Source organism: Aulonocara sp. 'chitande type north' Nkhata Bay, linkage group LG8 (genome assembly GCF_057382095.1).
Source record: "Aulonocara sp. 'chitande type north' Nkhata Bay isolate Kocher_YH1m ecotype deep benthic linkage group LG8, A_spYH_male_GT1.1, whole genome shotgun sequence".
In the NCBI taxonomy this organism is placed as follows: domain Eukaryota; kingdom Metazoa; phylum Chordata; class Actinopteri; order Cichliformes; family Cichlidae; genus Aulonocara; species Aulonocara sp. 'chitande type north' Nkhata Bay.
Window position 1 is genome coordinate 1111014 of NC_141351.1, and position 17758 is coordinate 1128771.

At 41.5% G+C, this 17758-nt stretch overlaps 1 protein-coding gene and 1 long non-coding RNA gene across 2 annotated transcripts in view; one reads left to right on the forward strand and one right to left on the reverse strand.

Annotated features, from left to right (window-relative positions):
- dnah9 (dynein, axonemal, heavy chain 9) overlaps positions 1 to 17758 on the reverse strand; it is a 179360-nt gene that overhangs the window by 25328 nt on the left and 136274 nt on the right. Inside the window, exons 71-74 of the mRNA XM_086304951.1 lie at positions 14710 to 14937; positions 11947 to 12138; positions 11627 to 11818; positions 6837 to 7007 (exon numbers count right to left, since the gene is read on the reverse strand). Of these exons, the coding sequence (XP_086161077.1) occupies positions 6837 to 7007; positions 11627 to 11818; positions 11947 to 12138; positions 14710 to 14937 (783 nt within the window). The remainder of the gene's footprint in view (positions 1 to 6836; positions 7008 to 11626; positions 11819 to 11946; positions 12139 to 14709; positions 14938 to 17758) is intronic.
- On the forward strand, positions 45 to 1069 carry LOC147322789 (uncharacterized). The gene is made up of 2 exons (XR_015130818.1): positions 45 to 220; positions 742 to 1069. It is a non-coding gene; the product is annotated as an uncharacterized LOC147322789 (long non-coding RNA).

A 17758-nucleotide genomic window follows, 5' to 3' on the forward strand; every position in this document is an offset into this window, starting at 1 on the left:
TATGTTTTGGGTCATTTTCATCCTGGAAGATCCTGTGTAGGATATGTGTTAAATGCTTTTGAATTTCCCCAAAAATTCAGTTTACCCGTGCGGCAAAGAAGCTAGCTGGATAGAGAAAGTCCTTTTTTCGGCAAGAATAATAAGAGTGATACTGTATTCCAGAGGCCGTGAGCCAACGTGAGCACTGTGAAGCCCCGTGTAGCATTTGTTGCTTCGCATGGTAAGTCCCAGGCAGCACACGTGCGCTAGCATAGCATGCTACTTGCCGCTAGCTCTGATGCTAACTTCCGTTAGCCATTTTGCAATGAAAGTGCCTTTTCCGAGGCTAAAGCAATTAGCACTGAGTCTGCTGCACTTTATATGAGATGTTCTTTAAAGGTTTATGTCACATTACTGTGGTATTGATGTATAATGTATGGTGTTGTGCGATGTTATGTTAGCACATGTTCCCTTTTCTCATGGTGCTAATTATAGTTCTGCACACTAAGTATTAGCAATGTGAAATTAAGTGCCTTCACCTGCACTTTACTTAGCTGAAACTTGATAAGTCTCAAGCCAATGTGTATTGTTTTAAATGTGTGTTTCCTATGCACTTTTTCCCTTTGAAATGAGAATAATTTGTTGTACAACATAGAATATTTTGAAAGAAATTTAGAAGCACTACAAGCAACCAGTAGTAATAATAAGTTACAGGCATGATAGCTTAAATGTTGAACTACTGTGTTCTGGCCTGGTCCCCAGGTCAGGTTTTTTCCTTTGCTTATTTGGATTGGATTGGTTTTGAGGACCTGAGAAGAATCGAGGATCCCTTTTCCAGTACTGGATGGCGAGCCCATCCCAAAGAGCCGGATGAACTGGTAGATTGTAACCCGACTGGTTACAAACACACTGAATGACTACTGAACATTGAAAGACTGAAATTGACTTTAAAAAAGACACAAAAGACAATATATCCTTAGGTCGACCATTTGTGGGGTTTATTTTATTTTGTTTTCAAGAAGAGCGCTCTACTTTTGTTAAATGTGCACAACTTTAATAATTGCTAATAAATGCAATTGTGTTTTCTACACCTACTGTGTACAAGTCCTCTGTTGTCATACACCCTTGGCTCCTACGAATCTAGAACCTGTCTGATCTGGTCCATATTTCCCTTCTGTCCTCGTACTGTGGTTAAAGGTAATTATACTGCCGTACTACAGGCAAAGAAGGCAAGAAGTAGCACTAACAGGCCTAGTATTGCACCACCAGTGTTACACGTGCATGTGTACCCCAGTCACAGCTCCTTTCAGCATGGCGGGAGATTGCAGATGTTACAGCAATTTGCAGTAAAGAGCCCAGAGATCCAGTGCTGTCTCCTGCCTCTTATTCATTCGCCAGACCACAACACATCAATAGGCATAACACACACAAATGGGTTACACATGCACAAGGCATATTCAGTATTTTGGCTCAGCAAAGAAGGTTCTCATCCAAGATTTTGCAGTACATTGCCCGATCCATTAAGGCAGCGGTCCCCAACCTTCTTTGCACCACCAACTGGTTTAATATCAGACAATATTTTTACGGACTGGCCTTTAAAATGTCACAGATAAATACAACAAAATAAAATGACAAGACAAGACAAAAACTGTGGTATTTTGTAAATATAATAATAATAAACGCAAATTCACTGTATAACTGTGCAACTTTATTAGCACCGTCCTCCTGAAATGCGCCAACAGCATTGAGAGTGACATCCTCCTCTCTGCCCCTTAATGCTCTCTGGTTGCTATGGTAACGTGTAAATATTTCTTTCAAAATAAGACACAAAACTACAAAGAGTTGGGAATCGCTGCATTAAGCCATAGTGTGTTACCAGTTGCGTTCTTGGTGACTGTGCTCCAAAGTGCCCTCAGATCATTAACAAGCTTCTCCCATGTAGTTTTGGGCTCATCCACCACCACTCCAACGATCCTCCTCACCTCATGAGGATCTGTTAATATTTAGCTGAATATATGTATATGATGTTTATATGGTTATTGGGGCGACCGTGGCTCAGGGGGGTTGGGAAGCGTATCTGTAACCGGAAGGTCGCCGGTTCGATCCCTGGGCTCTCTGTCCTGGTCGTTGTGTCCTTGGGCAAGACACTTTACCCTACTGCCTACTGGTGTTGGCCAGAGGGGCCGATGGCGCGAAATGGCAGCCTCGCTTCTGTCAGTCTGCCCCAGGGCAGCTGTGGCTACAACCGTAGCTGCCTCCACCAGTGTATGAATGCGAGAGTGAATGAATAGTGGTATTGTAAAGCGCTTTGGGTGCCTTGAAAAGTGCTATATAAATCCAATCCATTATTATTATTATGGTATGGACACTTTCTGACAGACAACAGAGCCCTGTAGTTTGAAGCAGGATTTGAGCAAAACTTGAGGGCTAACTCTGTCGTTTAAAGCTTTCAATATTAAAATATTGTACAGTCTTTTCCTCTTACACACAGTCACACTCTGCTGTTTGAGTTGCTTTCAGCTTGTGTGTAACTTCTTTATCTTTTCACAGCATAGTTTTTATCATTATTTCTTACATCACTCCCTTGCCAGCACACCTGCCCATTTTTCTGATTGATCAAATACCCACAATACCCCCCGTTTCATGTAAATGTACTCACAGATAGACTTGAAAACTCGTGGTTGGTCTATCCGGCTGAACACCATCTTCTTGTGCCCGCTTAGCCTGATGTCAGTGTAATATGATGTAATTGAAGAAAAATAATGGATATCTTGGGTATGTTTGGTATGTTGAACTTGCTAGTACAGGTCCCTAGAGTTAATGAATATGTGTATTCCTTCCTCCCTGCCCTGATCACAAAGGTCATCACAGAACAGATCCAGGCTGATTCCTAATTTTAAAATCAAAAGTAATACCAGGTGAAAATGAATCTGTCAGTTCAGACTAAGAACATCAATTTTTGGCAGAAGATCAGGAGAAATGACAAAAGTAAAGAAAATCTTTGGAGGAAGTTAAAGCAAGTCAAACTAAGCAATGAGTATAAGTAAGAAACTCCTGAAAATGCAAGAGCATTAATCAGCAAGTAGGAAAAAACATGCTGAAATCAGATCAAATCTTTCTGCAAGTCCTTGTGTGCCAATTAAAGAGATTTTATACAGCCTAAAGTACTTCCCCATCAGAGCTCAATTTCTTAGTCCATTATTCAACTAGTTAATCATCACAAAATTAATTTGCAACTATTTCATATCTCACTGCAAGAAAAATGGTGCTGGTTAGTTTATCAGATATGATTATCAGTTGCCAAAGAATCAGGATACATCAGCTTTGGGAAAGTAGAGGCGGGATGTTACATTTTCAAGACAAATACATTGGTCTGGTTTTTCTTGGGTGTTGCCAGCTCCTATAGTTCAAATGAAATAAAATCTTACTGCTACTGCAAATAATATTTCATTACTATGAGATTTCTGGATTTTCAGAGTATCTGGTCACGTCTCAAGACATGATAAACAGCGGAGCCCCTTTTCTGTGAGGGGATGAGCTTATGCTGTGGGTGACCTCAGGGCCCCTGTTTGGTGGTTTCATTTAAATGTTTTCAAAATGAACTAATATTTTTATTAATGGGATCATTCTATTTACATACAATAAATTTAAAATATCGTAAACTTAGATCTACATTTCCTGAAATATTGTTTCTGCATGTAGAAAACCTGGTTTCCCCATTTCTTATTATGTCATATATTATATTATATAATAGTGGTCACATGGGCAGAAACGTCTAAGGACGGTACAAGACACGAGGCATATTATTTGTTAGGAAAATCCACTAAAATGCCAAAATGCTATACAAACACAACACAGCCTTTAACAACAATACCAAATGGTTGAGTTATTAATAAAAAAAAAACAACAACTCACAAATAAACCACCATACAGTTGATACAGGTTTAGGTTGTATGTTATCTATACAATCAAAGCCCATTTTTTGCACCAGGTCGTAAAACTCTGGGACTGACTCACTTTCAGAGCCTTAGACTCAAGTAACCATTAAAGTATCTGAAATTTGTCACTTTATGTTTAGCTTCATTTTTCAGCACTAGAGCTGTTTTTCGCTCGGTTCTGACAAAACACAACATCTCACCAATTTTTTTTACCCTATGACATCTTCACACTGTTGCCTGACAGCAAGAAGGTCCTGGGTTTGAATGCTGAGGCATTTCTGTGTGGAGTTTGCATGTTCTCCCCGTGCCTCTGTGGGTTCTGTCCAGGTGCTCTGGCTTCCTCCCACAGTCCAAAGACATGCAGTTAGTGAGTTTGGGTTCGTTGGGAATTTTAAATGGACCATAGGTGTGAAAGGTTGTCTGTGCCTCTGTGTTAGCCCTTTGACAGTTAAGAGTGCACCCTGCCTCTTACCCTATGGCAGCTGGGATAGGTTCCAGCCCTCCCATGGCCCTGAATTGGATAAGTGGATGGATGGATCCTGACATGAGGTCAGTAACCATTAGATAAATCCACTCTTTATGATCTGTATGCTAGTGGTCATTTTAAAAAAATAATTTTAATCATTTGATAGATATTGATCCTCAAAGAAAGTTACGTCCTGACAGAGCCCTAATGATGTTTGCGGTGTCACTACCTCTGGTCCAAAGTGCTTTCTATATTTCTGGCTCCAGCTGGATAAAGATGGGATCAACTGTAGAGTCAAAGGAGCTTGCAAAGAAAAGCGTCTGGACTTCTTTAAGTTACTTGAAGACGTTTCACCTCTCATCCGAGAAGCTTCTTCAGTTCTGAGGTCAAATGGTGGAGAGTCCCAGATATAAACCCAGTGGGAGTTTCCCCCCACAGAGGGACAAAAGGACCCCCTGATGATCCTCTAATCGCCTGAGCCAAGGTGTGAAACTGGGTGTGGGTCCCAATCAGCCAGAGTTTCGGGTGAGTTCATTGTGAAACCTGGCCCCACCTTATCATGCGAATTCCTGAGATCAGATGGCCCAGGATGTGAGTGGGCGTTAAGGCGTCTGGGAAGGGATCTCAAAACTGGATTATAGATGGCAGAGAGTTGGTGTCGTAAACCCCCGCCTCTGTTCAAAGATGGTCGCTCACAGTGGACATAGGTGGCTTCTTTCACTCCTCTTTCAAACCATCTGTCCTCTCTGTCCAAAATGTGAACATTGCCATCCTCGAAAGAGTGTCCTTTATCCTTAAGATGCAGATGGACTGCTGAGTCTTGTCCTGTGGAGGTGGCTCTTCTGTGTTGTGCCATGCACTTGTGAAGTGGCTGTTTGGTCTCTCCAATGTAGAGGTCTGGGCATTCCTCGCTGCACTGTACAGCATACACCACATTGTTAAGTTTGTGTTTTGGCGTTTTGTCTTTCGGGTGAACCAGTTTTTGTCTGAGCGTGTTGCTGGGTCTGAAATGCACTGGGATGTCATGCTTGGAGAAAACTCTCCTGAGTTTTTCTGATACACCGGCTACATAGGGGATGACAATGTTGTTGCGTCTGTCTTTCTTATCCTCCCTCGCTGGTGTCTGATCTTCTTTTCTGTGCCTCTTTGCTGACTTTAAGAACGCCCAGTTAGGATAGCCGCACGTTTTGAGTGCTTCGTGCTTCCTTTACATATGTGTGTTCCTTCTTTTTTCCTTCAGGCTTAGAGGGAACATGTTCTGCCCGGTGGTGTAGGGTCCTAGACAGGCGCAACAACATTGTCATCCCCTATGTAGCCGGTGTATCAGAAAAACTCAGGAGAGTTTTCTCCAAGCATGACATCCCAGTGCATTTCAGACCCAGCAACACGCTCAGACAAAAACTGGTTCACCCGAAAGACAAAACGCCAAAACACAAACTTAACAATGTGGTGTATGCTGTACAGTGCAGCGAGGAATGCCCAGACCTCTACATTGGAGAGACCAAACAGCCACTTCACAAGCGCATGGCACAACACAGAAGAGCCACCTCCACAGGACAAGACTCAGCAGTCCATCTGCATCTTAAGGATAAAGGTCACTCTTTCGAGAATGGCAATGTTCACATTTTGGACAGAGAGGACAGATGGTTTGAAAGAGGAGTGAAAGAAGCCACCTATGTCCACTGTGAGCGACCATCTTTGAACAGAGGCGGGGGTTTACGACACCAACTCTCTGCCATCTATAATCCAGTTTTGAGATCCCTTCCCAGACGCCTTAACGCCCACTCACATCCTGGGCCATCTGATCTCAGGAATTCGCATGATATGGTGGGGCCAGGTTTCACAATGAACTCACCTGAAACTCTGGCTGATTGGGACCCACACCCAGTTTCACACCTTGGCTCAGGCGATTAGAGGATCATCAGGGGGTCCTTTTGTCCCTCTGTGGGGGGTCACTCCCACTAGGTTTATATCTGGGACTCTCCACCATTTGACCTCAGAACTGAAGAAGCTTCTCGGATGAGAGGTGAAACGTCTTCAAGTAACTTAAAGAAGTCCAGACGCTTTTCTTTGCAAGCTCCTTTGACTACGATGACCTGGATGACTGAGAACCTTTATAGACAGATCAACTGTAGAGGGGTTCTCAAGATTTCAGTTCAGCCCAGTTAAAACCAATGGGTGACGATCTTTGTATACAATCTATGTACTACACAAATGGATTCTTAGACACGCTGTAATTAGAGCTCACTAGTGACAGTCCTTGACTTTTATTTATTAGCTTAATTTGCCGATGGTTCAATAGGACTGCGATGCGTCAAGCTGACAGTGGATTTTCAGAGCACTATCTTATGGTTCCCAATGCAACCTAATTACTAATAACTACATTTAAATACAAGGTACTTTGCAAACTTTGCCTATCTTACTAAACTGTAAAAAACAAATTAAGCATTTACCTTCTCTTCACGCGTCGTCCCGCTTCCCTCACCCACTCCTCTGTCCCTCGGCTGCATTTCCAGGATAGTGCGGAAAAGTGTCTCTGAGGTTTGTGTAAGGAAGCCAATCTCAGCATTGGGGTGAAGGCCATACAAATAAGGGGACTCAGGAGGAAGGTTGTCATCGATGTACTGGAGCAGGAAAAAGTCAGAACTTTATCAGAATCAGTCAGAAAGTATTGTTTTCTTTTAAGATTAACTAACCCTAATTTACACTTAGATTCTTTTTCATTCTTTTGTATATAACAAAATGGAAATTTGCAACTCAATTGCTTCCTGTCTAGAAAGTACCATCACTTTTTTCTCCACTCTGGTGTTTCTTTTGAAGTACTGCTGACAAAGGACAAGAATGGAGCCATATAAATGGTGAGATATTTCTGGGGGAGATTCAAACACTCTGGATCAATTGACAGACTGTTAATGACCATAACAAGGGAAAGGAAATGTGACATTTTCCATCTGCTGGTCCATAATGAATATCAATATGCTTTTAAGTCAGTACAGATGAAAGTGAAAACTCAACTGAAAAGGGGGGCTTTTGTGGGGCACTTAAATAAAAAAAAAAGTTCTTCTAATCAAGTCCTGATGAAAGTCTTGATGGAAAATATACTGGCCTTTAATACAGAAACACTTTGTAGTCAGCTGTTTTGAGATAGCCTCAGTACTTTTTGGCTAACATTTACTCACCGAGTACACCTGTATGTTGTTGAAAGTGGAGGAGAACTGCTGACTCGCTGGCTTTTTCTTTGTGCTTGGTCCACCTGTCTCCTCTCTTATACAGTAGGTTTGTTTTAGATGGTAGGAGATGGCCCAACAGACCTCCAACAACACAAAGGTCTTTAAAGCCTTTGTTCTTTGGACAAATTTAAACAGCTAAAAACTCAGTTACCACCACCTAGTCAGGCTAACTGCAAAAAAACTCTCCACTCCCTGTGGGAGTCCCCTGTGCTCCCCTGTGCTCTTGTGCTCACAAGAGCAATGACAATTCGTGGTTCACATGCAGTAAATGTGAACTGCATAAATGCTGAAGGGAAATGTCACGCTGGTTTGTGCCGTCAAAGACTGAAGATAAATTCTAAAGCAACCTGAACATACTTGGCCTTGCTTGTGAAGTCTGTAGGATTTTACCCTATCAATAGAGTTTAGTGTTAAATGACAAGTAACAGACAGGAAACACGGTGAGGTCAAGTGAGGGGAAGCAGTAACGTGATAATGCTTGGAGCTGTCACAGTCTGGTTTCATCATGTCCATGTCAACATTATTAACGGTGATCACACAGGGAATGGGCAAATGTACAATATGTTGCAGGTTTATTCGAAGAGTCTTAAATGTGTAACTAAGATAGCACTGCAGTGACCCAGTAAAAGAATTCCTGGGTTTAATCTGAGTCATATAAAGAATTTGACTGAAGAATATTAACATCATTACAGTTTTCCAAAGCTTACCATTTTCTCTGTATGCGGATTAACACTATAATGTCATCAAATTGTTAAACTTCTGATTTTTCAGAACAAGGTTGGATTGTTTGGATTCGTGGAGTTAAACCTAGCGTTTGGATTGTAACTCCAAAAATAAAATAAAAGAACGGAATGTACAATATCTGTTATTTATGTTGCTTGTTAAGTTGTGTTTGTGTTATTCCACAGCATGGCCTGGGATACTTTGTAAAATAATACGTTTACATTATAAACCTTAAGAGCAGCCCACAAAGGACGCTATTAGAAGTGACCGGAGGCTATAGAAGATCAACGATATTCAGTGAGTTCAGGCGACAACAATCAAAATAACTGCTTTTTCAATATTTCCTATAACACAAAGCCAAGCGCAAAATTAAAAAAGCAACAACACACAGATCTGTGGCCATGATCGCTCTTAGTTTTGTGGTTGTTATGATGGTGATTTTACATCAAACTTTAAACCTCAAATGTGTTTCTGAAGTTGAAAATATACAAAACTGTTTGGTCTGCATACAGTCTTGGATATCAGATCATTTTCAGCTTGGTCCTCCAGATCTTTGGAAACTGTTGCAAACACAGGAGTGTCTTTTATTATTGGATTTGCAGGACAGAGGTTTGGTTCCTGTTTTAATCATTGGAGAAACATCAGTAAACTCTGATTTATTGCATCAAAATCTGAGATTGAGATTGTTATTCATGATTTTATTTCATCTTGCCTTGATTGCTGTAACTCAATTTTAACTTGTCACAATAAAACCTCCCTGGATGTCTGTGCAGGTTCTCAGTCACCCAGGTCCTGGTAATCTAAAGAGCCACACCCTTTTTCACATGTCAGCTCATGTGATGAGGGTCAACGACTCTCTTAACAGACAACTCCTGCTAGGGCCAAAATATCTGGGACTCTACACCATTAACAGATGAAGCCTCTCGGATAAGAGGTGAAATTTATTCAAGAAACTTGACAAGTCCAGTTGGTTTTTATTTCCAAGCTCCTTAGATTACCTCCCATGTCACACCTCCACTGATGTCACTGCACTGGCTCCCCATCAAATTCAAAATTCAATTTAAAGTTGTGGTTTTCACCTGCATGGCCTCTGCATGGTGAATCACCAATGAACTCTGACAGCCATATGTCACCAGCACGACTCTATGGCCTTCTGATCAGAGGCTCGTTATCCAAACTAAAAAGCAAAGGTGACAGAACCTTTGCAGGTGTAGCTTCCACACTGTGGAACTCTCTGGCCTCCAGTCTATGATCTGTGAGTTCACTGGGCCTGTTTGAAAATAGATTGAAGAATTATCTTTTTAAACTGGCATATTTAATGTAGCATTTTTACTTTATTTAAACTTTTTAAAATGTGTTTATTTCAGCTTCATTTTCTATCTGATGTGCTGATTTAACCTTTTTGGTCTTATGTCTGCATTTTGTTGGTTTTATTTGATGTGAGGCAGCTTGTGATTTGTCTCATGAAAGATGTTATGTGTTATGTTATCTGTTATAGTTCAGCCTATGAACAACTGCTTTATGGCCCATTTACAGTTTACGGTTTGTGTTTCTATCCTTCAGTGAAATTAATCACCATTTAGATAATTCAAGACCTTGTACAACCCAAGAAATAACATAACTACCATGTGATTTATACATAATATTACTGTGTTACTGAAAAATGGAAGGTGATTACACGTATCACGCCCAAGAATGCTCGTGGGCAGGTTTATTCAGTGTAGGTGTATTCAGTTCAATTTAATGCATTCACATAGCATCTCAAGGTTACCTTAAGATGCTTTTTATTCTAAACATACATATTGTAAACATACTACAATAATAGAGAAAAAAACAACAACAATTGGTTGACCCACTATGAGCAAGCAATTGTCGACAATGGGAAGGAAAAACTCCCTTTTAGGAAGAAACCTCTGGAAGAACCAGGTTCAGGGAGGGGCAGCCATCTGTCGTGAGTGGGTGTCCCTCCCTGAGCCTCCCTGAGTGGGTCCCCAAAAGACAATGTGTATACAAACAAACTGTAATTCAATAAAGCTACCATTTCTCATTTCTTTGAATTTTACTCCTAAACTCCGTTTCTCTACTGTTTTGTTGCAGCTCGTGAACTGAGTGACAAAAAATAATATTTCTATTCTATTCTAGTATAAAAGTGCATTCTAATGAACAAACCTTAGTATTAGTGCTTCTGTCATCCCTTTGGTGTGCTATTGTCCCCACCACTTTCTTGTTTTTGCTTTTTTTTTTAAAATGTGACCTTCAGGACTTTACTCACCTTTATTGTAATTATTTGTTCTAAAGTTAAAAAGTCAAACAGTTGCTATAAATGGTTTCCAGTATTATTGTGTTTCCAGTAGTCAGTGACCACCAGACTGTGCAGTCACCTCGAATTATTGGATTCAAATCCAATTTTCCCATGGCTTTAAAGAACCAAATAAACTGGCTCAGCATTAGTTGAATGCAGATCACCCAGTGGATCTTGGATCATTTAAGCAACACATGAACAGCCTATCCTCTACTGAAGCCACAGAGGTTTGAGAAATAAGTGCTGGGAACGGACCGATGGTCAAATTAAGTCTACCATCATCAAAGGCATGCTTGTAGGACATCCATTCATATTGTGTTCTTTTACAGGAGCTGCAATTACTGACAAAAACCCTACAAAATGCTATTTTCCCAAAGTCTAGCAGCACACAGCTGTAGCTGCTGTCACCGACTGTTTTCTTATTTTTACTATTTTGTTGTTTGGAAACCTGCTTTATACTGTAAGCTCAATGACCCAACTGGTTTTATTTATTCTGACTTGCATACATTTTATGTTTCTTGGTTTGCTCACATTTAACTTTGCCAGTTAGACTTACTGGCAAACAGTTTCCACCCACAGAGCAGCTCCACCTCAGAGAAATATTTATGTAACTCAAACAACAATCTGTTATGTCCCAGGGACCCATATGGGAAGCATTTTATTGTTATTGATTTAGCATTGGATTGTACTACTCCACACTGTACATGGGGAATAATGATGGTGAAAACCTTTTAATTACAGTAATTCAGTTATGGCCACATTAATCCACCATTAATTTACTGGAGGCCACATAGACGCCCCTTGGGGACACATTGAAGAATACAATCTTAATATTTTTCTTGCACTGTAAGTGGGAGATACTATGCTTTTACATGGCTGATTCCACTAGGAGCTTCTGCTTTTAATTTTCTGTCGTGTCCTTTTTGTGGCTACATTATCTTTATTTAATGTTTCATGGCCTAAATGAGTCCAGTCTTATCTGCCTCACCTGGTGGTAGCTGTTGTAGTCCATGTTTCCAGGCAAGAGGAAACCAGGTGCTAGGTACAGCTCCCCCTCCATCATCTCGGGCTTAACAAACTCCTCCAGGTATGTGCGACACAGACGCCGGTCCCAGTCGTCTGTGATGTGACCACCATACATGATCTCACCGAATAGGTAGCGCAAATCATCGTACGGCACCTGGGGATTACAGAGCACGGGGATGTTGTTTTGCTGGAAAGTGGCCTTTGGTGTTTAGCTGAGGTCACCCGTGTTCGGATTTCCAATTAAGATAACAAACAGCAGGCTTTGTAAAGAAACATGTGTACCTTTGGATTTGCCTCCAGATAGTTGTAGAGGACGTTGACAGAAATGGTGAGGTCTCCGGTGTTAAAGGGGTATGATCTGTTCCAACCTTGAGGACCAAATTTCCTCCTCTCTGCCACCACCGCATGGAAGTAGCAAAGGGCAAACAAAATACTCTTAAACTCATTCTCCCTTGCGCACATTTCCAGCGTATCCTGAAACGCAAAAGAACAAAAAGCGGCATGTTCAAAGGGCATCTCGAACTGTTCGCACTGGAGTTATATCTGCATGTTATGGGTAAAAAGTTGTGGCAGGTAGCCCTGTGATGTGCAATATTTTGTCAGATCCCAGCAGTGCTTCATGGTAAAAGAGACAATGAGAAGACTAGATGGCAATAAAACCAACGATGAGATTCCCTTTTTTAATTGTCACAACTTGTCAAGCGCTTTCAGCCTTCAACTATCTCATGGGCTCATTATTCAAGACAGGCAAATAAAAAAGTGGACATAAATGGCACTGTAATCTCAGGGGGGAGAGATAGTTAAATAAGCTTGCCAATAACCCCTATGGAAATAGGAAGGCTAAATTCTCTTTATTCTAACATGTGTCACCGAGTGCTCCGGTGAAGGCCTTTTCGCTTCCGCTACTGCAGTGCCCAGGGGAGCTGACTCTGACGATGCACGTGTAGATTGCACAAGCAGAGCGCAGGCTGACTACCACACTCACAAACACATGCACGCACCCTTTTGGAGATTTAGTTAGTATTCTGTATGGTACTCCTCTGCTCAACACAGCTGAAAGAGATGCATAGCCCCTCTATTCATGACCCGTGGACTGGAGAAAATCGGCATGCTGTCCGATCGCAGAGAGACAAAGACGCATAAACACATGTCGAAGTCCTCGCACATGCAAGGGAACACAAACTTTGATATTTATGATTTGACAACAGTTTCAAGATTAACATCTGGGTATGCAAGAGTCTGAAAAAGCTGTGTAGTCTGATACTGTTAAAATGATTTCATCATTTAAATGATTAGCTTAGACAAACAGTAAATTCACAACAGCTTAGTTGTACCACCGTGCTGATATTACTACTCTAGCAGAGGCTGTTTAAAAGCTGTGATGCTGTATGCATTTGCCAGCGAATAGACCAAAAGAAAAGAAATGTCACTTCTCTGCCTTTTGCCGTGTAGATGGGCCATTACTGAGAGTTAGCCAAATATTGATTAACTTTCACTGAGTACACATGATTGGAATATTCTCTCATCTTCCCCTCAGTGGACCTCCCTGTAGCTCTGCATAAGGCAGGGCTCACAAGCATGATGCTCTTATCAGACAGATACACATCGGCAAACTAAGGATCATGGAAATGGACCGGGAGGAAACTGAGCACTCAGGTAATGGTGCAAAGGAAGATGCATTAGCAGCAAAGCACAGAGGTAATGGTAAAGCTTAGATAGAGACTAAGAACTGATAAGGTAAAGTAAAGCTAGGAGAGGCCACTGTAGCACCCTGATCCATTCTAACTATGGGGCTGGAGAATAGTCTGGGTAAGTGATATTGTCTGGATGTGTTCCAATAACTCACACAAACATCAGCAAATGGACTTTGCTGAGGTCTGTGCTCAAGTAATCCCTCTTTCTCACAGCAGAATGTAACCAAACTTTTAGCGTTAGCATGTGCGATGATCACATCTGTCCTCTTCAGGTCAGAAGCAATTCCAGGGTGAGTGAAAGGTGAAGCTGCCATCTGCTCGCTGCAAGACTTCTGCAAATTGGCAACTTGATGAGAAATCAGGAACTGACATGTTTTGTTTCAACTGCCACTCACAGCTAAAAGGAAAATGAGCATTCAGAGGTAGGTAGCATGTAAAATCCTAGAGAATCAAGAGAATCCTCAAAAGAATAGCCTACTAAGATCCTGTGGAATGGGCACTTGAACTGCTACAAAAAAATAGCTTTCTTTTCCTTAGTTGTAACCTCATGCTGCACTAGCGGGTGTAACTAAAAAGTTAATTAATAAAATGGTCACAGATCTCTCAGCTTTCTTTGCCAAGTTTCAATCAAATCACATTTTCTTTCTCTCTACTGGTTTATGACCCAGATTTAAGCCAGAAATACTCACATTAAAAACACAGTATTACGATGCAGCCCTTTAAATCATTCCAGACACAGCACAAAGGAATCTTTCTTCATTCATTTCATTCTTATCATGTATGCTTATTTAGCTGAAGTAAAGTTAAACAGGTCTACATTTGGGGTGGCTGTATCTCAGGAGGTAGAGCAGGTCATCTACTGATTGTAAGGTTAGCGGTTTGATCCCTAGCTCCTCCAGTCTGCATGCCAAGTATCTGTGGGCAAGATACTAACCCCAAGCTGCTCTCCGATGCATCCATCAGAGTATGAATGTTAGCTAGGAAGCACTAAAAGCTTAGAAGAAAGTGATTGGGTGAATGTGGTATGTTGTATAAAGTGCTATATAAGAATCAGTCCAATTTTAATTGGCACATCCAGCTGCCCTACACCAACATTAGTCTTATCTAGCCTTCCTTTAGCTACTACCTTTGCTTCTCTGCTGTAAATGTGGATTTTTTAGGGTAACTATGCTTAAAACCACAGTCTGCTGCTTCTGAAATAAAAGTTCATAGAAAAAGAAGCTAAAGAAGATTTCACATAATTACACACAATGTAACCATATAAAAACCTTTTGTGCTAAGTTGCTTTCCAGTGGTGAAGCGTAGGTAGGTAATAAAGGTAGAGCAGGTATTAAACCTGTAAGTGTGTTACCTGGTTGAAGTTGTCGAGGGCCTTGTGCAGGTTTGCGTGCATGCCAGTAGGTGGTTCATTGGTGATCTTGATGGAGGTCTCCAGGATACCCTGGGGGATGATGTGGCCCTCGCGGGTTGATGAGGGCTCCGCACTAATAAACACTCTGAAATTTTCATTGCTTCCATCTCCGTACTGCTCCAGAAGTTTCTCAAGGGTGCCCAGCCAACGAGCCACGAGGTGGATGTTCTACAAGGGCAAAGCCTGCTGTTAATCTGGCTCATTTTTATGCAAATCAGTTTTGCTTTTTTAAGTGTAGAAAACGCAATCTACACGGAGGTGAAGACTACAAAAGTCTGGGCTTTAATGGAGTGTACACAATACTTTAATACTCTGCTTGATGCTAATGCATCAAATATTGCCTATTTATGTATATTTGTTGTAATAACAACTAGCAAAAGGACCAATTAATATGTTTCATATTCCTCTCGCTTCACCGTGACTTTGATGTGGCACCAAATTAAATGGTACATAGCACATGAAACCCATTTCTAGGTTGCTGACATTGAACGACCATTCTCTGGCTTTACTTTACCATGACGTTTCTGCAATATCATCGCTCGGTGCGGTGCGGGCAGCAGGGCTGACTTGTACTATCACACAAGCATGGATGAGCTCAATTTTCCATCTCAACTGTCCTGACACTTACAGGATATCCCGTGAATGATAAGGAGTCAGCCAAACCCCCCAGATCTCACCACGCAGCACTGCCCATTCCCTAAATCTAATTACAGCACTAATAACTCCAGTCATTAATTCATAAGCCTCTTTACTTTCTCATTTCCCTTTGCACTCCACATTTAATCTTCCTTACGATGGCTGAAGTTTCCAAACGATGGGACACAGAAGGGAGCGGAACGTCGATTTTAGGGGGAGTCATTGAAAAATACAGGAGAAGAAACTTTTACATTCTGTGAACAAGTGTCCAGAATGAGCTGGGAGCTGAGAAGGGGATAAGCTAGTTTTCTTCTCAGTGCCTTAGAGAATAATGAATGGTATACAAATTAAAAGTCTAAATTCAAGCACTTTTTCATCAAGCCAGAGTACAACTTTTCCTCTTGGCATGTAAATAGTTTGGCAATAAAGAGAGCCAACAGAAGAAGTGAGAGACTGCCTCAGAACTTGTCACTGTAATGAAACCATTCATCCTCTGGCTGCAAGGGGAAAGGAAGGGGGCGAAGAGACCGACAGACAAACAAACAAGACAGAGGGGCAGACGCGTTTTTATGGCTTTTTAATTAACTTTCAGGTGCGACATTTTTTGTTCCCTCAACGTCTTCTCGATAAGGGCCTCCCAGCCCTACGCTGATACTACATCAGAGAGTCACCTATTTACATAATAATATAAAAGTTGAATCCAAAACCCATTAGAAGACACCACTGGCAAGGTCTTTGATGCATTGCTACCAAACACAACCTGAGGGAAGGCACAATGGCACGTCCAACTGCACACGCTGGCTCACAGACAAGCAAACAGAAACACGAGCAGGTGCCCACACATAATCTTTCTATTTTACACGTAAAAAAAACCCTGTTGGTCAAGGAGCTGCAGCACTGCCGGGCTCCACACTGAGGAGGCGGCCCTGCGGTATCACAGCAGACTCTGAGTGACACTGGAACATCGTGAACAGGATGGAGGGACAAGCAGGACTGTCGACACACTGCAGGCACTGACAGCATGACACGCCCTTGAGACTAAATTTAAAAATAAAGGCATACATCCACCAATGCCAAAAGATACATATTTATTTAGTGTAGGGTTTGGAGGTCTTTAAAGGTTCATAAATGGTCTATTTTTATGCCACTGCTATTATACACTGTAGAGTAATTTGTAGAGGTCATGTGATATGTCCACAACTTGCAGAATGAGAATTCCTGCAAATGTACTTATTTCACCTGACACAAATGTTATTATGCTGCCTTTTTCCTGCAGGACAATTAAAGCTGCATATTAAACCTTATAAGAATTTGTCATCGTACAGGATCTGTATACCCATAACTACTGAAAAAAATGATCAATTTCTAGACATGGATTTCTATCTATGAAATCTTTGAAGGTGCAATATTCACCGGAAAAAACCCTTCTGCAGCCAGCAGCTCCTTCCAGTTTGCCACTGTATTGTAAAGACTACAAAATGTCACTTTAGATGTGTCACCCTTAACTTAAAAAAACATGCATGCATCATATTCTAAATGTAGCTGTAATTGTTTTTTATTTATTGCCATCTTTGTAAGACTTCATGACTGTAATATGAGAAATTTGTCATTGTGGGATTTATGAATCATTTCTTTCAGAAGTGAGGGGAGGACATCGTGATGAAATCGTTTCATCCAACTGTCTGCCCTCCAGAGACGTTTTTCTGTCACTAGCTCAAAATGGGTGGTTTTAAGATTAAAAGTGGCATTCGAAACAGACCAGCAAGTTCTGGCCACTCGATTTTGGCCTCCTGGCCAATGTGAGATCTTCAACTCCAATCTGCAAACACATACTCCCACCAAATGCATTGGACTGCTTTGAAGTTTCTGCTATTTTGTCTCTTGTGCCCATCTGAAAAGAAGATGCTGCTCTCCAATATAATTACCCAGCAGCAAAAGGGAATCTGCCATTAACATGATCCTGGACTGATGGAGCCAGGCTTAATAAAGGTGGAGTGGTGAATAGGTAGGAGGAGAACTGAGACAAGAAGGTCAAAGAGGGGGAATGAAGAGATAGCAGGTTAGCAGGAAAAGTGGGAGGATTGATAGGATGTTAGATGTGGTGGAGAAAATGATAAAACCAAAGTATCAAAGTTACTTCACAGAATGAGAGAGTGGGCAGAGGAATAGAAAAGAGAAGATGGAGAAGATACGGATGGTTTAAGCAGGAGATAAATGGGAATATGTTACCTCCCCTCCCCTCCCTTCCCCTCCCCTCTTTTTTTCTTTCCCTCCCTGGCCAGTACCATAGGGGTGGCACTTGGTAGGCAGACAAACAGACAGATAAAGCGAGTAGGAGGTTTGTTGCCAGGGG